The following is a 14848-nucleotide window of genomic DNA, read 5'->3' as shown; positions in this document are numbered from 1 at the left end:
TGAAAGTGCAGTTCTACTCTGAATTCTCTGTAGTAAAATATTCTTCAGCCTCAGCTGTAGAAAACATTTTTGGTTTTGCAGAGTGATAGGGAAAAATGACTACTAATTCTAAACGAAAAATTCTTCATATGCCACTTACAGACAAGATTAGTGAGTTTTAACTATATGGGAAGTTTCAGACATCTGTTTCATTCCTTATGGCCATGGGAGGGGCAGGGGGGAAGGAGATCTGACATATTCTACATAGAATCATAGAATCATAGAATATAAGGGTTGGAAGGGACCCCAGAAGGTCATCTAGTCCAACCCCCTGCTCGAAGCAGGACCAATTCCCAGTTAAATCATCCCAGCCAGGGCTTTGTCAAGCCTGACCTTAAAAACCTCTAAGGAAGGAGATTCTACCACCTCCCTAGGTAACGCATTCCAGTGTTTCACCACCCTCTTAGTGAAAAAGTTTTTCCTAATATCCAATCTAAACCTCCCCCACTGCAGCTTGAGACCATTACTCCTCGTTCTGTCATCTGATACCATTGAGAACAGTCTAGAGCCATCCTCTTTGGAACCCCCTTTCAGGTAGTTGAAAGCAGCTATCAAATCCCCCCTCATTCTTCTCTTCTGCAGGCTAAACAATCCCAGCTCCCTCAGCCTCTCCTCATAACTCATGTGTTCCAGACCCCTAATCATTTTTGTTGCCCTTTGCTGGACTCTCTCCAATTTATCCACATCCTTCTTGAAGTGTGGGGCCCAAAACTGGACACAGTACTCCAGATGAGGCCTCACCAATGTCGAATAGAGGGGAACGATCACGTCCCTCGATCTGCTCGCTATGCCCCTACTTATACATCCCAAAATGCCATTGGCCTTCTTGGCAACAAGGGCACACTGCTGACTCATATCCAGCTTCTCGTCCACTGTCACCCCTAGGTCCTTTTCCGCAGAACTGCTGCCTAGCCATTCGGTCCCTAGTCTGTAGCTGTGCATTGGGTTCTTCCGTCCTAAGTGCAGGACCCTGCACTTATCCTTATTGAACCTCATCAGATTTCTTTTGGCCCAATCCTCCAATTTGTCTAGGTCCTTCTGTATCCTATCTCTCCCCTCCAGCGTATCTACCACTCCTCCCAGTTTAGTATCATCCGCAAATTTGCTGAGAGTGCAATCCACACCATCCTCCAGATCATTTATGAAGATATTGAACAAAACCGGCCCCAGGACCGACCCTTGGGGCACTCCACTTGATACCGGCTGCCAACTAGACATGGAGCCATTGATAACTACCCGTTGAGCCCGACAATCTAGCCAGCTTTCTACCCACCTTGTAGTGCATTCATCCAGCCCATACTTCCTTAACTTGCTGACAAGAATACTGTGGGACATTTTTTAAAGACCCATTTTAAAAATAATTTTAATTGCTATACTAATCAATGGATTTACTTGTAAATTCTCAGAAAATTCATTCTATGCTCAAAGAGTACGAGCTGTAATTTTGGGAAAGATAATGCTCTATTTTCCATACATAACAAAGAGGCTGAAGCCCTCTTTTAAGTGCAAAATTCAACTCAATGAGGATCTGCAACTGTTGCCTGCAGAACACTGCCTAGTTCAACTGAGATGCCAAGTTATATTACCTGACCCACTATGAGGCCAACATTTCCCATAACGTATGCATGAATGTGCGCACCCCACCCCAGTCCCTTCACATAGACACATTGAAGATAAACTATTACACCCATTGGTCAAGAAACATTTAACTCTATTTGGCCAAGAGAGTAACAAAAACAAGAAATACATTTCCATAAAAAATAACTACCCTCGGACTTCAGAGGCAGGATCACAATGCTGTTTATTACCACCGAGTTCTAAGGAGATACTAGTACAGCATGGCTATTCCGAGCTATTGCTGTGTTACACAGTGAAAGTCTGAAATGTGAGCTGGAGGTCATATTACATACAAAAATGTATGAAAAAATATGGATTTTAAATAAAGAATTATCACAACTTGAACTTTTTACAATACATTCTTGCTGAGATTTCCAAAGTAGTCTAGGAACAGAGACATCTTCCACGAAAATTTGTCTAGATTAATTTGAAAATTTCATGCCATGTCTTCCAAGGGCCACCCCACTCCGCTGACTCCTTCTTCAGGAAACTCCTTTCTTCCTGGTGAGGTCAGTCCAAAGTACCTAGAAATTCAAAAGGAAATTCAAAAGGGGCAAAGGCAGACTGCACAGATAGACATGAACAAACAGTGGAAACTACTTTACAAGCAAGCAAGGGAAGATGCTTTAACTTATCAAAGCTTAACTAGATCACAAAATTCTAAGAACAAATCTCCCTGAAAGGTATTTCATTGCTGGTGTTCCACTTCACACCTCAATTCAATGTTTTGAATGCTGAATTTCAAATGTTACCAAGACAAGTGGCACATTTGTAGTTGGGCCACTAGCTATTACTAAACTGAAGTCAAAACAGAAAGATCTGCAAATATCTGCTCTCCCTCTGTCAATATGGAGACAATGTATGCAAAAAATTAAACCAAAATTAAACCAACCAGAAACTCACCTTCCAGAAAAGCAAACTCATCAATAACTTCAATGGCATTATCTGTAAAACAAAGTGAATTGAAAACAATTGGCATAGATAAACCAATTCAAGTGCAGAGATATTTTATACACATCAGTATATGATTTTAACAATGACTTTTTAAAAATAGGTTTATTCATTTTGGAGACTATGGGGAGGGGAAGGGGAATATTTTACAGTGTAATATTTGGCAGAAGAGAACTTTTTTCTTTTCATTTCTGGGAACAAGATAAAACTGTTTTAAATCTGCACCCACAATGCCACAAAACACATGGAATCGTCTGGAAAGAGCCTTCAGTCAAATAACATTATTGACAAAGGTTAGCATAACAAAAATGATCTTCTTACCCAAGTCTTTCCTTTGCAGAGTTTTCCTTTTTCCTTGTTGAGCATACACATAAGCATCTTTAGCTATGGTTTCAACAAACAACTCCTACAGGATGGAAGAGACAGATTGTTACAACAAGTGAAAGGTGTGACTGCAACCTGTTGTTACAAGCACAGTTGAGCTCTGAAGGATTAAAGGACAAAATTACACCCTCTCCCCCTCTAGATGCTCCCTTTCTATTGATCAGCTCTAAGAATATTCTATGAAACCTTTAAACTAGACAATTACTGCATATCAGGGACAAGTGTTATTATGGTGCCGGGGGCGGGGGGAAGGGTTGTCTTTAGAGGTCCCTGTGTATATCTGGAGGTGAGGGAAAGGAGTTTCAGAGTAACAGCCGTGTTAGTCTGTATTCGCAAAAAGAAAAGGAGTACTTGTGGCACCTTAGAGACTAACCAATTTATTTGAGCATGAGCTTTCGCGAAATTTATTTGAGCACGAAAGCTCATGCTCAAATAAATTGGTTAGTCTCTAGGGAAAGGAGTGTGAGTCTTGCTTTTCTTCTCTCTCAAAACATCACACTTGAACATGCAACATACTTTTCTGATTCTGTGAACCAGTTATCCACTTTCATGGATTACTGAGGCCCATGGTTAATATTCCTACCCCAGGACCTGCAACTTGCAAAATTATGACATTTGATGATTTGAGCTTAGCAGGCTTTGCTATCCAAAGTAAGTATTTGTCAGGGATACCAGCTACCAACTGCCCATCACTGCACCTTCTGAGAGCCAGTCATATCTGCACAACTTTCAATGGACAATGTAGAATAACCTATCTATAAGTACCTCCACCTACCACCAAATGAGCTTCTTAGTTGCAGCAAATAAATACATCTTGTACTGTGCCCTGAAGTACATGGAACCCAGGCTCTGACTGATCAGAAGAGGGAACAAATTCCACAGCTAGACACTCTCCACTGCCCAGACACCAGACTACAAGAGCACAACCACTGGAACGGAGAGCAAGAGTAGCTCAGCTGATCTCATCAGGGCACAGAGAGACCATTTACAGCCTATCAATCATAACACTTGGAACTGCAACCAGAAGCAAGCTGGAATCGAGTGCAGAGCAGAGGTGTACGGTGCTCACGTCAGCCTGGTGCACTAAGAAAGTGGGTTGCCACATTCTGCACTAGCTAAAGCTCCCAAGTGCTCTTCCAGGATAGCCTTGAGAACATTATAGCAATTCTGCATGCAAGTGACAAAGGATTTCTGCAGCAAAGTCTGCAACCTCCTAGACAGCACTTATAGCCACCACTATAATCTCAAATTAGGAGAACCCGAGGTTGTGGAATTCTTTGACAAAGGGCAGACATGCACCTTTAACAGAGGGAGTAAACAACCTCCTACCAACTCTCCAGACTCTTCTCCCTTCCAGCATCCTCGAGTTCAGGCTGAGCCTTACCCAGCTCATGATCATCCAGGTCCCTATCTTGGCCAAACAAGGCAATGCAGAGGTAGCATAACCTGCTATAGGGAGATGACAGACAGGACCTTCAGCAACTGAACTGCTGAAGCATTCTGGGCTTCTACAATTTCCCTTAATGGTTTCACAAACACTAAACAGCTAAAGGAACAGGAGTACTTGTGGCACCTTAGAGACCATCTTAATTAATTAGCCTCTGACAGTTGGTATGGCTACTTCCACCTTTTCATGTTCTCTGTGTGTGTGTGTATATATATATATATATATATTTATTTTCTTACTATATGTTCCATTCTATATATCCGATGAAGTAGGCTGTAGCCCACGAAAGCTTATGCTCAAATAAATTTGTTAGTCTCTAAGGTGCCACAAGTACTCCTGTTCTTTTTGCGGATACAGACTAACACATCTGCTACTCTGAAACTAAACAGCAAGACTGTTGTGCTCTAAAAAGAGAAAGTTTGAGACCAGGTTGTAACTGACAAGGCAAATAATAGCAAGTGGTGATTTTCTGAGCAAGGTTATAAGCACTGCTTATTAAGGAGAGATTTATCTTGCTCCCTGAGAAGAGGCACCCACTATCCCATTCAGTATTAGATTGGCCAGCTCCCCGCTGGCTGGCAAGAGTCCATCTGACAGGCTGTCATACACCGTCCCGCAGCACGCACAGGCACTTGTTGAGCAGGACCGGTGACATTCAGCTTCAATGCTGCAAATGTGAAACCTGGCAAATCTGCCTCAGGTCTTCTGATCCAATCAGCAAATGTAACTTCTCATAAAACAAGCCCTTAAATGATTGCACCTTTATGCGTACATGTAAAGAGATTTCTATTCTCTTCTGCCACTTTTTCCACGGCACAGGAATGCAGAATTTTTATATGCTACAGTCAGATTCAGAGCAAGCTGATCATCACAGGCCTTCAAGTCAAATTATCTGCCCTAAACCATGGTAACCTGCAACAAAAATCCAGGAAGGGAGAAAAGTGCAGGCTACTCTGTCAGCCAGGAAGAATAAGTGACATTAATAAAATGAAGGAAGCTAATAGATAAGATGAGTTAAACAGGATAATTAGTGAGGGTAACTGAAAGAGAGCTGGAAGAGCCCTGAAAGAGACGATAATAAAGCCACACAAGCCTCAGCACCAATCTAAATGAAAAAGTCTCACAACCAAGACAGAAAATGGACTGACTATTGAATGAAAGCGGAAGCTGGATTATACAGCCAAAATCTCTGCAAAAGGGCTGCCGGAGATATTGCTCTCCAATGGGAGCAAGTGACTGAACGAAACATTCTAAGGGTCCTACAAGGCAATTCATTCACATGCTCATTTTGGAGGTGGCATAGAGCTGCCCCACTCAAGCAGAATTGCTCCTGGAATTCTCCAGGACAGAGGCGTGCACACTGGACCGCTCCGTGGGATGGTGCAGTATGCTTCCCCGCTCTGTGTCCAGAGAGTTCTAATGGCAGCTGCAGGAGTCACTGAGTCACGCCCTGCCTACTCCTCATCACCTGTCGGGTTAGTTTGCCTCCTAGGGGATGCTAAGAAGGAAGTTATCTTAGCTCTTGCCTACATTTCCAAATGGGTCTCTTACTGCTCTGCTCCCTAACAATTCCTAGCCACGTCTCTGACAACTGCCTCCTGCCTTTAATGCTCCTGCTATGCATGGAATAACCTCCCTATTCTGGTCTGTCAAGCTACATTCTCTTGCCATTCAAATCCATCCTAATGGCTCACTTCTTCCACAATGCCCAAGAAGGAAATTAACAACATTACCACTTTTTAAAAAAAATCCTAGTCATTCCCTCTTCTGTTGTTCCCAAAGCATCCTATCTTCTACAGAAAGAGGGATTCTAGATGGACTCCTCCTGAAGGTCGAAACAGCAGACTGGACTTCTACATAGAGTGCTTCTGCCAACGTGCACGGGCTGAAATTGTGGAAAAGCAGCATCACTTACCCCATAACCTCAGCCATGCGGAACGCAATGCCATCCACAGCCTCAGAAACAACTCTGACATCATAATCAAAAAGGCTGACAAAGGAGGTGCTGTTGTCATCATGAATAGGTCGGAATATGAACAAGAGGCTGCTCGGCAGCTCTCCAACACGAGTTTCTACAAGCCATTACCCTATGATCCCACTGAGAGTTACCAAAAGCAACTACAGCATTTGCTCAAGAAACTTCCTGAAAAAGCACAAGATCAAATCCGCACAGACACACCCCTGGAACCCCGACCTGGGATATTCTATCTACTACCCAAGATCCATAAACCTGGAAATCCTGGGCGTCCCATCATCTCAGGCATTGGCACCCTGACAGCAGGATTGTCTGGCTATGTAGACTCCCTCCTCAGGCCCTACGCTACCAGCACTCCCAGCTACCTTCGAGACACCACTGACTTCCTGAGGAAACTTCAATCCATCGGTGATCTTCCTGATAACACCATCCTGGCTACTATGGATGTAGAAGCCCTCTACACCAACATTCCACAGAAAGATGGATTACAAGCCGTCAAGAACACTATCCCCGATAATGTCACGGCTAACCTGGTGGCTGAACTTTGTGACTTTGTCCTTACCCATAACTATTTCACATTTGGGGACAATGTATACCTTCAGATCAGCGGCACTGCTATGGGTACCCGCATGGCCCCACAGTATGCCAACATTTTTATGGCTGATTTAGAACAACGCTTCCTCAGCTCTCGTCCCCTAAAGCCCCTACTCTACTTGTGCTACATTGATGACATCTTCATCATCTGGACCCATGGAAAAGAAGCCCTTGAGGAATTCCACCATGATTTCAACAATTTCCATCCCACCACCAACCTCAGCCTGGTCCAGTCCACACAAGAGATCCACTTCCTGGACACTACAGTGCTAATAAACAATGGCCACATAAACACCACCCTATACCGGAAACCTACTGACCGCTATTCCTACCTGCATGCCTCCAGCTTTCACCCTGACCACACCACACGATCCATCGTCTACAGCCAAGCTCTGCGATACAACTGCATTTGCTCCAACCCCTCAGACAGAGACAAACACCTACAAGATCTCTGTCAAGCTTTCTTACAACTACAATACCCACCTGCAGAAGTAAAGAAACAGATTGATAGAGCCAGAAGAGTTCCCAGAAGTTACCTACTACAGGACAGGCCTAACAAAGAAAATAACAGAACGCCACTAGCCATCACCTTCAGCCCCCAACTAAAACCCCTCCAACGCATTATTAAGGATCTACAACCTATCCTAAAGGATGACCCAACACTCTCACAAGTCTTGGGAGACAGGCCAGTCCTTGCCTACAGACAGCCCCGCAACCTGAAGCAAATACTCACCAACAACCACATACCACACAACAGAACCACTAACCCAGGAACTTATCCTTGCAACAAAGCCCGTTGCCAATTGTGCCCACACATCTATTCAGGGGACACCATCACAGGGCCTAATAACATCAGCCACACTATCAGAGGCTCGTTCACCTGCACATCCACCAATGTGATATATGCCATCATGTGCCAGCAATGCCCCTCTGCCATGTACATTGGTCAAACTGGACAGTCTCTACGTAAAAGAATAAATGGACACAAATCAGATGTCAAGAATTATAACATTCATAAACCAGTCGGAGAACACTTCAATCTCTCTGGTCACGCAATCACAGTCATGAAGGTCGCCATCTTAAAACAAAAAAACTTCAAATCCAGACTCCAGCGAGAAACTGCTGAATTGGAATTCATTTGCAAATTGGATACTATTAATTTAGGCTTAAATAGAGACTGGGAGTGGCTAAGTCATTATGCAAGGTAGCCTGTTTTCTCTTGTTTTTTCCTACCCCCCTTCCCCCCCCCCAGATTTTCTGGTTTAACTTGGATTTAAACTTGGAGAGTGGTCAGTTTAGATGAGCTATTACCAGCAGGAGAGTGAGTTTGTGTGTGTATGGGGGTAGGGGGGATGTGAGAAAACCTGGATTTATGCAGGAAATAGCCCGACTTGATTATGTAAAGAGTTGTCATTTTGGATGGGCTAGCACCAGCAGGAGAGTGAATTTGTGTGGGGGGGTGGAGGGTGAGAAAACCTGGATTTGTGCTGGAAATGGCCCACCTGATGATCACTTTAGATAAGCTATTACCAGCAGGACAGTGGGGTGGGAGGAGGTATTGTTTCATATTCTCTGTGTATATATAAAGTCTGCTGCAGTTTCCACGGTATGCATCTGATGAAGTGAGCTGTAGCTCACGAAAGCTCATGCTCAAATAAATTGGTTAGTCTCTAAGGTGCCACAAGTACTCCTTTTCTTTTTGCGAATACAGACTAACACGGCTGTTACTCTGAAACCTATCTTCTCTGTGTCTCTTGTTTAAACAGTAATCTCCCTGGAGCAGAGACTGTCTGAGCTCGGTGTTCCATAAAGTGTTGAGCACACAGTCAGCAGTTAAATAATAATAAATATGCCATAGCCCAGGGGTCTCCAACGCAGTGCCCGCGGGCGCAATGGCACCCGCTGGGGCAGTTGTGCGCGCCCGCAGGATACCGTGCCGCCGAAATGCCGCCGCTGAGCGCAGCTGCAGAAGAACCGCCTGCCGAAATGCTTCTTGCCACTGCTGCTTCTCGGCAGCATTTCGGCGGCGGGGTGTCTGGCGCCCGCCACAGTCTTCTGGGAATAGGAATATGCTATTCCCACAGAAAGGTTGGGGACCACTGCCATAGCCTACAGCCACAGGCTTCTTATCAGATTAACGAACATCACAAGTCCGTACCTGGGGCACTGAAAGTCCCTTCTCCTGCTTCTTGTAGGATGACAGCCTCCCCACTGGATCAAGTCCAGAATTAACTTCAAATCTTAATCCTCCACTGCATCTATCATCTCAGAGTCATGTTCCTCTGGGACCCAATATTGCTGTTAGTAACAGGCAAACAGTGACAGGGGAAGCTGTACAACCTAAACAGGTTATTTTCAGTTTTGCTTTGCCATAAGAGAGGCATGGACACAGCCCATGTTGTGGCACCATCCAAACTCTAGGAGGCTGTTGTGGGGTAGAGGCCAGAAGAGAAGAGGGAAATTTTTTTAAGAGAGTCTTATTTTACATTGCAACCAGAGAAGTTTACTTTAGTTTCAAATTATATACGAAAAGTTCTTCCAGGGGACAATGTTTCCCTGAAATGCAGCTGTGTGTTAGCAGGATCAGGCTCTGATCTGATCTGACTAAGAATCTCTTGAACACTCAAGTATCAGAGGGGTAGCCGTGTTAGTCTGGATTTGTAAAAGCAGCAAAGAGTCCTGTGGCACCTTATAGACTAACAGACGTATTGGAGCATGAGCTTTCGTGGGTGAATACATGTTGCATCCAACAAAGTGGGTATTAATCTCTAAGGTGCCACAGGACTCTTTGCCGCTTGAATACTCAAGGGTTTCAAAACAGTCTGGCATCTCTTATTTGGTCTTGTTTATGCGGAGACAGTGGAGAGAACTGTGCTAATTTATGCCAATAACTGGAAAGACTTGCTGCAAATAACTGATTTTGCAAATTGATGACACTGACCAATCTCAATTGAAAAAGCAGATTCTGTACCTTAAAGCGCATTTCTCTCTACTTATTTTGAGAGGGTTTTTACAATCTTGGGTATATGCTAGTAAGTGTTCTGTAATGTTTTGTAAAAGTAAAAAAGTTTCAATAGTAAGAGATCTCACTGCTGCCCTATAGGTAAATCATATGTGGAAGTGACAGTTTTATGTGTGAATTATAGAGTGCAGATTAATAACACTACCTAGCTTTTATCTAGCACTTTTTGTCAGTATGCCTCAAAGCACTTTACAAATGAGATCAGTGTCATTATCCCCATTTTACAGATGGAGAAACTGAGTCACAGAGAAGTGAAGTGATTTGCTCAAGATCATACAGCAGGGCAGAGGCTGAGCTGGAGCCCAGTGGTCTGTCCACTGGGCTATACACTGAGATTATGATGGCCTGGCTCTTTGTTGCTTGTGCATGAAAATAAGCAATAATCTGAAATGGACAAGGATCTGTGGGTTACAGTGGGTCACAAATTGAATATGAGCCAATGTCATGATGCAGTTGTGAGAAAGGTGAATATCACTCTGGGGTATATTAACAGGAGCGAGGTATGTCAGACACAGGAGGTAACTGTCCCTCTCTACTCTGCACTGGTGAGGCCTCAGCCAGAGTAATACGTCCAGTTTTGGGCACCACGTGTTAGGAAAGACATGGACAAATTGGAGCAAGTCTAGAGGAGAGCTACAAAAATGATAAATGGTTTAGCAAACTTGTCCTATGAGGAAAGATTAAAAAAACTGGGCATGTGAGAAAAAGCGGAGCGGGGACCCGACAAGAGTCTTCAAACATAAGGGCTGTTATAAAGAAGACCGTGATCACTGGTTCTCCACGTCCACTGAAGGTAGGACAAAAAGAACAGGAGGACTTGTGGCACGCTGGAGACTAACAAATTTATTTAACATTCTATGCATCCGATAAAGTGAGCTGTAGCCCACGAAAGCTTATGCTCTAATAAATTGGTTAGTCTCTAAGGTGCCACAAGTACTCCTGTTCTTTTTGAGGATACAGACTAACACAGCTGCTACTCTGAAACCTGAAGGTAAGACAAGAAGTAATGGGCTTAATCTGCAGCAAGAAAGATTTAGGTAGGTACTAGGGAAAACTTTCTAAACATACGGATAGTAAGAAGTGGAATAGGCTTCCAAGAGAAACTGTGCAATCCCCGTCACTGGAGGTTTTTAAGGACAGGCTGGATAGACACCTGTCAGGGATGGCCTAGGTTTACTTGCCCTGCTCAGTGCAGGGGACTGAACTTGACCACCTACGTTTCTGTGATTCTAAATTCTTCAGGCTTTGAAGCACAGAGTACTTCAGCCACCAAAGAGCACGCCAGTCAGTTTCACATTGGGGCGGGAACATGTGTTGCCTAAATGACAGCAGGACCTATTGCCTGTGACCAGTGCAAGTAACTGACCTGATGCCAAATACAATATAAATCAACGTGTATCCAAGGGCAGCGGTGACCAGCACAGCTTCACTGAAAAAAGCTAAAAGCTGCCTGGGGCAGGCAGTTCAGAAAGGGAGAGAGGGAGGAGAGGAAAGCCGCAAACAGAAGAAATAGCGGAAGAGAGTCAGAGTGTAACGCAAGAGGAAAAGCAAAGTTCAGAAATAGGACAGACCCAAAGCCTCCCCGTGGGCACCCACCCCCAGCTCTGGGTGCTCCCCCCATGGGCATCCCACTTCCCCCATGAGCACCCCACCCCCACCTCTGGGTGCTCCCCCCACCGGCACCCTACCCCCACCCGTGTGTGCTCCCCCCACAGGCACCCCACTCCCCCCACAGGCACCCCACTCCCCCCACAGGCACCCCACCCCCACCTCTGGGTGCTCCCCCCACACGCACCCCACTTCCCCCACACGCACCCCACCCCCACCTCTGGGTGCTCCCCCCACAGGCACCCTACCCGTGTGTGCTCCCCCCACAGGCACCCCACTCCCCCCACACGCACCCCACCTCTGGGTGCTCCCCACCCAGGCACCCCACTTCCCCCACCTATGGGCACCCCCCGGGCTGCCGGGCCGAGGGAGAAGGGGACGGCGGATCTGCGCACCCCCAGCGCCCGGGCAATCGGCCCCGGACGCCCCTCACCGTGGCCCGGGCCAGGACGAACACGGCCTCCTGGCTGGCCAGGCTCACGTCAGGGTCGGCTTTGACCAGCGCCTTCACCCGGGCCAGGGGCAGCCGCGCCAGGCGCAGCGGAGCCGCGCACAGCGACCCCGAGCCCGGCTCCTCCGCGGGGGGCGCGGCCCCAGCTCCCGCCTCCGCTGCCGCCGCCGCCGCCGCCATGCTGGACACGGGCGCCCAGCGCGCCTGCGCACCAGCCGCCCGCGCGCCCCACCGACGAGACCGCGCGTGACCTCCCCGGGAGCGCGCGCGCGCGCTTCCCCCAGGGTCCCCCGCGCGCCCCTTCAGCCCGGGCCCCTCCCCCTCGTGACTCCGGGCCCACGTGTCTCCCCCCGGGAAGGTGGCGCGCAGCCCGGCCCGCTCGGGGGCGCTCGGGGGGTCCCCGGGGGCTGCGCTGTCCGGCCTCCCCAGAGCGGCCAGCGGGGCCAGAGCAAGGGGCGGCCGGGCCGGGTGCTGGAGGGGGAGTGACCGGAGCGGGGCGGGCAGCGGGGGCTCCTGGGCACCGGGGGCGGGGGTTCGTGGCCGGCTAACAGCCATGACAGGCCGGGGCCCTCTCGCGTTCCCCCCGAGCCCCCCGCCCCTGGGCCCCCCACACCCACCCCGAGCCCCCCGCCCCTGGGCCCCCCGCCCTCTCCCCGAGCCCCCCGCCCCTCGGCCCCCCGCCTCCGAGCCCCCGCCCCCTCCCCGAGCGCCCCCGCCCCCTCCCCGAGCGCCCCCGACCGCCCCCGAGCCCCCCGCCCCTGAGCCCCCGCCCCCTCCCCGAGCGCCCCGCCTCCCCGCCCTCTCCCCGAGCCCCCCGCCTCCGAGCCCCCCGCCCTCTCCCCGAGCCCCCCGCCCCTGACCCCCCGCCTCCCCGAGCCCCCCGCCCGCCTCCGAGCGCCCCTGAGCCCCCCCACCTCCCCGAGCGCCCCCGAGCCCCCCGCCCCTGAGCCCCCCCGCCTCCACGAGCGCCCCCGACCGCCCCCGAGCCCCCCGCCCCTGAGCCCCCGCCCCCTCCCCGCGCGCCCCCGAGCCCCCCGCCCCTGAGCCCCCCCGCCTCAGAGCCCCCCGAGGGCCCCCGAACCCGCCGCCCTCTCCCCGAGCGCCCCCGAGCCCCCCTGCCTCCGAGCCCCCCGAGTACCCCTGCCCCCGAGCGCCCCCGCCCCCGTGACCCCAGTGCCCCCGAGCACCCCCACCCCCGAGCCCCCTGCCCCTTCCCCGAGTGCCCCCGACCGCCGCCGCCTCCGAGCCCCCCACCCTCTCCCCGAGCGCCTCCGAGCCCCGCGTGCCCCCGACCGCCCGAGCCCTCCGCCCTCTCCCCGAGTGCCCCCGAGCCCCCCCGCCTCCAAGCTCCCCGAGCGCCCCCGCCCCCGAGACCCCAGTGCCTCCCAGCCCCCCGCACCCCTAGTGCCCCCGAGCCCCCCGCCCTCTCCCTGAGCCCCCCGCCCCTGAGCCCCCCGCCCTCTCCCCGAGCGCCCCCGAGCCCCCCGCCCCTGAGACCCCCGCCCTCTCCCCGAGCGCCCCTGAGCCCCCCTGCCTCCGAGCCCCCCGCCCCTGAGCCCCCTCCCCGAGCTCCCCCGCCCCTGAGCCCCCCCGCCTCAGAGCCCCCCGAGCCCCCCGCCCTCTCCCCGAGCGCCCCCGAGCCCCCCGCCCCTGAGCCCCCCCGCCTCCCCGAGGGCCCCCGAGCCCCCCCACCTCCGAGCCCCCTGCCCCCTCCCCGACCGCCCCCGAGCCCCCCGCCCCTGAGCCCCCCCGCCTCCGAGCCCCCGCCCCTGGGCCCCCCGCCCCCGACCGCCCCCCGCCTCCGAGTCCCCCGCCCTCTCCCCGACCGCCCCCGAGCCCCCCCACCTCTGAGCCTCCCTGCCCCCGAGCCCTCCGCCCTCTCCCCGAGCGCCCCCCGCCCCTGAGCCCCCCCGCCTCCGAGGGCCCCGAGCGCCCCCGAGCCCCCCGCCCTCTCCCTGAGCCCCCCCGCCTCAGAGCCCCCCTCACCCACCCCGAGCGCCCCTGAGCCCCCCCTTCCCGAGCCCTGAGCGCCCCCGCCTCCGAGCCCCCCGCCCTCTCCCCGAGCCCCCCCGCCTCCGAGCCCCCCGCCCTCTCCCCAAGCGCCCCCGAGCCCCTCCGCCTCCGAGCCCCCCGCCCTCTCCCCGAGCGCCCGAGCCCCCCGCCCTCTCCCCGAGCCCCGAGCGCCCCCGAGCCCTCCGCCTCCTGCCTGAGCGCCCCCGAGCCCCCCGCCTCTGAGCTCCCCAAGCCCCGAGTGCCCCCGAGTATCCCTGCCCCCGCGACCCCAGTGCCCCCGAGCGCCCCCACCCCTGACCCCCCTGCCCCTTCCCCGAGTGCCCCCGACCGCCCCCGCCTCCGAGCCCCCCACCCTCTCCCCGAGCGCCCCCGAGCCCCCCCGCCTCCAAGCCCCCCGCCCCCTCCCTGAGCCCCGAGTGCCCCCGACCGCCCGAGCCCTCCGCCCTCTCCCCGAGTGCCCCCGAACCCCCTGCCCGAGCGCCCTCTCCCCGAGCCCCCCGCCCCTGAGCCCCCCCGCCTCAGAGCCCCCCGAGGGCCCCGAGCGCCCGAGCCCCCCGCACCCGCCCCGAGCCCTCCGCCTCCTGCCCGAGCGCCCCCGAGCCCCCCCGCCTCCGAGCTCCCCAAGCCCTGAGTGCCCCCGAGTACCCCTGCCCCCGCGACCCCAGTGCCCCCGACCGCCCCCGCCTCCGACCCCCCTGCCCCTTCCCCGAGTGCCCCCGACCGCCCCCGCCTCCGAGCCCCCCACCC

The 14848-nt window shown here is 52.4% G+C and overlaps 1 protein-coding gene across 1 annotated transcript; it reads right to left on the bottom strand.

The window, feature by feature from the left end:
• Positions 1 to 1823: 1823 nt before the first annotated feature.
• POLE4 (DNA polymerase epsilon 4, accessory subunit) lies at positions 1824 to 12283 on the bottom strand. Its single transcript, XM_048831165.2, has 4 exons — positions 12071 to 12283; positions 2929 to 3013; positions 2560 to 2601; positions 1824 to 2180 (listed from the first exon to the last, which is right to left on the bottom strand). Exons 1-4 carry the CDS (start codon positions 12266 to 12268, stop codon positions 2167 to 2169), a joined length of 339 nt encoding a protein of 112 aa, XP_048687122.1. The 5' UTR covers positions 12269 to 12283; the 3' UTR covers positions 1824 to 2166.
• Positions 12284 to 14848: the final 2565 nt, after the last annotated feature.

Source organism: Caretta caretta, chromosome 25, assembly GCF_965140235.1.
Source record: "Caretta caretta isolate rCarCar2 chromosome 25, rCarCar1.hap1, whole genome shotgun sequence".
NCBI classification, from domain to species: Eukaryota; Metazoa; Chordata; order Testudines; family Cheloniidae; genus Caretta; species Caretta caretta.
This window is presented reverse-complemented; position numbering and strand designations above follow the sequence as displayed.

What these genes read in the sequence shown, in the direction of transcription:
- POLE4 (XM_048831165.2), bottom strand. Translation starts at nt 12,268, where the DNA reads ATGGCGGCGGCGGCGGCGGCAGCGGAGGCGGGAGCTGGGGCCGCGCCC. An exon ending in TCGTCCTGGCCCGGGCCACG is followed by an intron (nt 3,014 to 12,070) that starts GTGAGGGGCGTC and finishes TCCATCCTGTAG; the next exon opens with GAGTTGTTTGTTGAAACCAT. An exon ending in TCTGCAAAGGAAAGACTTGG is followed by an intron (nt 2,602 to 2,928) that starts GTAAGAAGATCA and finishes TTTGTTTTACAG; the next exon opens with ATAATGCCATTGAAGTTATT.